Here is a 4,234-nt window from a genome sequence, read left to right as displayed (position 1 = left end):
TAAACCATCCCTGCATGCCTGGGATGAAGCCTACTTGATCATGGTGGATGATTGTTTTGATGTGCTCTTGAATTCGGTTTGCCAGAATTTTATTGAGTATTTTTGCGTTGATATTCATAAGGGAAATTGGTCTGAAGTTCTCTTTCTTTGTTGTGTCTTTGTGTGGTTTAGGTATAAGAGTAATTGTGGCTTCGTAGAAGGAATTCGGTAGGGCTCCATCTGTTTCAATTTTGTGGAATAGTTTGGATAATATTGGTATGAGGTCTTCTATGAAGGTTTGATAGAATTCTGCACTAAACCCGTCTGGACCTGGACTCTTTTTGGTTGGGAGACCTTTAATGACTGCTTCTATTTCCTTAGGAGTTATGGGGTTGTTTAACTGGTTTATCTGTTCCTGATTTAACTTCGATACCTGGTATCTGTCTAGGAAATTGTCCATTTCCTGAAGATTTTCAAATTTTGTTGAATATAGGTTTTTATAGTAAGATCTGATGATTTTTTGAATTTCCTCTGAATCTGTAGTTATGTCTCCCTTTTCATTTCTGATTTTGTTAATTTGGACGCACTCTCTGTGTCCTCTCGTTAGTCTGGCTAAGGGTTTATCTATCTTGTTGATTTTCTCAAAGAACCAACTTTTGGTTCTGTTGATTCTTTCTATGGTCCTTTTTGTTTCTACTTGGTTGATTTCAGCTCTGAGTTTGATTATTTCCTGCCTTCTGCTCCTCCTGGGTGTATTTGCTTCTTTTTGTTCTAGAGCTTTTAGGTGTGCTGTCAAGCTGCTGACATATGCTCTTTCCTGTTTCTTTCTGCAGGCACTCAGCGCTATGAGTTTTCCTCTTAGCACAGCTTTCATTGTGTCCCATAAGTTTGAGTATGTTGTATCTTCATTTTCATTAAATTCTAAAAAGTTTTTAATTTCTTTCTTTATTTCTTCCTTGACCAGGTTATCATTGAGTAGAGCATTGTTCAATTTCCACGTATATGTGGGCATTCTTCCCTTATTGTTATTGAAGACCAGTTTTAGGCCGTGGTGGTCCGATAGCACGCATGGGATTATTTCTATCTTTCTGTACCTGTTGAGGCCCATTTTTTGACCAATTATATGGTCAATTTTGGAGAAAGTACCATGAGGAGCTGAGAAGAAGGTATATCCTTTTGCTTTAGGATAGAATGTTCTATAAATATCCGTTAAGTCCATTTGGCTCATGACTTCTCTTAGTCTGTCGACATCACTGTTTAATTTCTGTTTCCATGATCTGTCCATTGATGAGAGTGGGGTGTTGAAATCTCCCACCATTATTGTGTGAGGTGCAATGTGTGTTTTGAGCTTTAGTAGGGTTTCTTTTACGTATGTAGGTGCCCTTGTATTTGGGGCATAGATATTTAGGATTGAGAGTTCATCTTGGTGGATTTTTCCTTTGATGAATATGAAGTGTCCTTCCTTATCTTTTTTGATGACTTTTAGTTGGAAATTGATTTTATTTGATATTAGAATGGCTACTCCAGCTTGCTTCTTCTGACCATTTGCTTGGAAAGTTGTTTTCCAGCCTTTCACTCTGAGGTAGTGTCTGTCTTTGTCTCTGAGGTGTGTTTCCTGTAGGCAGCAGAATGCAGGGTCCTCGTTGCGTATCCAGTTTGTTAATCTATGTCTTTTTATTGGGGAGTTGAGGCCATTGATATTGAGAGATATTAAGGAATAGTGATTATTGTTTCCCTTTATATTCATATTTGGATGTGAGGTTATGTTTGTGTGCTTTCATTCTCTTTGTTTTGTTGCCAAGACGATTAGTTTCTTGCTTCTTCTAGGGTATAGCTTGCCTCCTTATGGTGGGCTTTACCATTTATTATCCTTTGTAGTGCTGGATTTGTAGAAAGATATTGTGTAAATTTGGTTTTGTCATGGAATATCTTGGTTTCTCCATCAATGTTAATTGCGAGTTTTGCTGGATACAGTAACCTGGGCTGGCAATTGTGTTCTCTTAGGGTCTGTATGACATCAGTCCAGGATCTTCTGGCCTTCATAGTTTCTGGCGAGAAGTCTGGTGTGATTCTGATAGGTCTCCCTTTATATGTTACTTGACCTTTTTCCCTTACTGCTTTTAATATTCTTTCTTTATTTTGTGCGTTTGGTGTTTTGACAATTATGTGACGGGAGGTGTTTCTTTTCTGGTCCAATCTATTTGGAGTTCTGTAGGCTTCTTGTATGTCTATGGGTATCTCTTTTTTTAGGTTAGGGAAGTTTTCTTCTATGATTTTGTTGAAGATATTTACTGGTCCTTTGAGCTGGGAGTCTTCACTCTCTTCTATACCTATTATCCTTAGGTTTGATCTTCTCATTGAGTCCTGGATTTCCTGTATGTTTTGGACCAGTAGCTTTTTCCGCTTTACATTATCTTTGACAGTTGAGTCAATGATTTCTATGGAATCTTCTGCTCCTGAGATTCTCTCTTCCATCTCTTGTATTCTGTTGGTGAAGCTTGTATCTACAGCTCCTTGTCTCTTCTTTTGGTTTTCTATATCCAGGGTTGTTTCCATGTGTTCTTTCTTGATTGCTTCTATTTCCATTTTTAATTCCTTCAACTGTTTGATTTTGTTTTCCTGGAATTCTTTCAGGGATTTTTGCGATTCCTCTCTGTAGGCTTCTACTTGTTTATTAATGTTTTCCTGTGTTTCCCTAAGTGTGTTCATGTCTTTCTTGAAGTCCTCCAGCATCATGATCAAATATGATTTTGAAACTAGATCTTGCTTTTCTGGTGTGTTTGGATATTCCATGTTTGTTTTGGTGGGAGAATTGGGCTCCGATGATGCATTGTAGTCTTGGTTTCTGTTGCTTGGGTTCCTGCGCTTGCCTCTCGCCATCAGATTATCTCTAGTGTTACTTTGTTCTGCTATTTCTGACAGTGGCTAGACTGTCCTATAAGCCTGTGTGTCAGGAGTGCTGTAGACCTGTTTTCCTCTCTTTCAGTCAGTTATGGGGACAGAGTGTTCTGCTTTCGGGTGTGTAGTTTTTCCTCTCTACAGGTCTTCAGCTGTTCCTGTGGGCCTGTGTCTTGAGTTCACCAGGCAGCTTTCTTGCAGCAGGAAATTTGGTCTTACCTGTGGTCCCGAGGCTCAAGTTTGCTCGTGGGGTGCTGCCCAGGGGCTCTCTGCAGCGGCAGCAACCAGGAAGACCTGTGCCGCCCCTTCCGGGAACTTCAGTGCACCAGGGTTCCAGATGGTCTTTGGCTTTTTCCTCAGGCGTCCGAGATGTATGTACAGAGATCAGTCTCTTCTGGTTTCCCAGGCTTGTCTAAGTTATCTGTATTTTGATGCTAATTCCACTGCCCCAAGGACAGCTGCTGTGTACTCAGGAATCAGGTGACTTCACCAGGAACTTCTCCCTCTTTCTTTTTTTCTTGTCTCAAGTTTATTTGTAAAAACAGCATAGGACACTGGTTATCTGCAAATAGTGTGTAGGTAGGTGTGTCACAGCAGTCCGTCTGTCTTCACACTGGCAGGAGCCTTTTCTATGGGGCCGTCACAGGGGCCTGGGCACCCTTGGGAGCCTGGGCTGGAGCTTTGGCCTGGGCCTTAGCTGGAGCTTTGGCCTCTGCCTTGGTTTGAACCTTGGGCTTTGGTCGGCAGAGCCTACGACCCTTGGCCATGTAGCTTCAAATCCTCTTCCCAAGCTTGGGGTGAGCGGTGAAAGCCAGACGGCTGAGTTTGCGGCTGGAGCCCTTTGGCATCTTGGGCTTGATGGCCTGAGGCTTCACGAGGGCCATGGTGGCCTCTGCTCGTGCACTCACTGCCTTGGCATTGTTGGACTGCATCTTCCTCAGGCCTTTCTTGTTGTGCTTCTTGGCAAAGCGCATGTTCCTCAGAAACTTGGGGTCAACCCCCTTAAGAGATTCGTATCTTTGTGACCGGGGTTTCTTGTTGCCATTTCTGTGCCATTTGCAGGACTGGTTGTGTGTGGTGTGCTTCTTGGACTTGGCCATGTCTGCACGGTAAGCCGCAGCTCCTGCAGTGCCTGGGACTGGAAGAGAAAGAGCTTGCCTTTTCAGTAGTATGGACTTGAGCTTCCAAAAGAGCTGAGTTTGAGTTCATTAGTGATGTGACTGTATTACTTATGATCTATGAGCTATAATAACTTTGTTTTATGATGGTACACCTCCACTGGGGGAGTTATAGCAAGGACTGAGTTGATGTACACAGAAAACTCTGCTCCATGCTGTCTACATATTGAATAGAATGT

The 4,234-nt window shown here is 42.1% G+C and overlaps 1 protein-coding gene across 1 annotated transcript; it reads right to left on the bottom strand.

The window, feature by feature from the left end:
• Window positions 1–3,405: 3,405 nt before the first annotated feature.
• Rpl29-ps11 (ribosomal protein L29, pseudogene 11) lies at window positions 3,406–4,008 on the bottom strand. The gene has a single exon (XM_063284875.1). The coding sequence runs from the start codon at window positions 3,975–3,977 to the stop codon at window positions 3,651–3,653; it is 327 nt and encodes a 108-aa protein (XP_063140945.1). The 5' UTR covers window positions 3,978–4,008; the 3' UTR covers window positions 3,406–3,650.
• Window positions 4,009–4,234: the final 226 nt, after the last annotated feature.

The sequence above is a fragment of the Rattus norvegicus genome, chromosome 3 (genome assembly GCF_036323735.1).
Source record: "Rattus norvegicus strain BN/NHsdMcwi chromosome 3, GRCr8, whole genome shotgun sequence".
In the NCBI taxonomy this organism is placed as follows: Eukaryota; Metazoa; Chordata; class Mammalia; order Rodentia; family Muridae; genus Rattus; species Rattus norvegicus.
Note: the sequence above shows the minus strand (reverse complement) of the source record. Positions and strands in the feature narration are given on the sequence as shown.

What these genes read in the sequence shown, in the direction of transcription:
- Rpl29-ps11 (XM_063284875.1), bottom strand. Translation starts at nt 3,977, where the DNA reads ATGGCCAAGTCCAAGAAGCACACCACACACAACCAGTCCTGCAAATGG.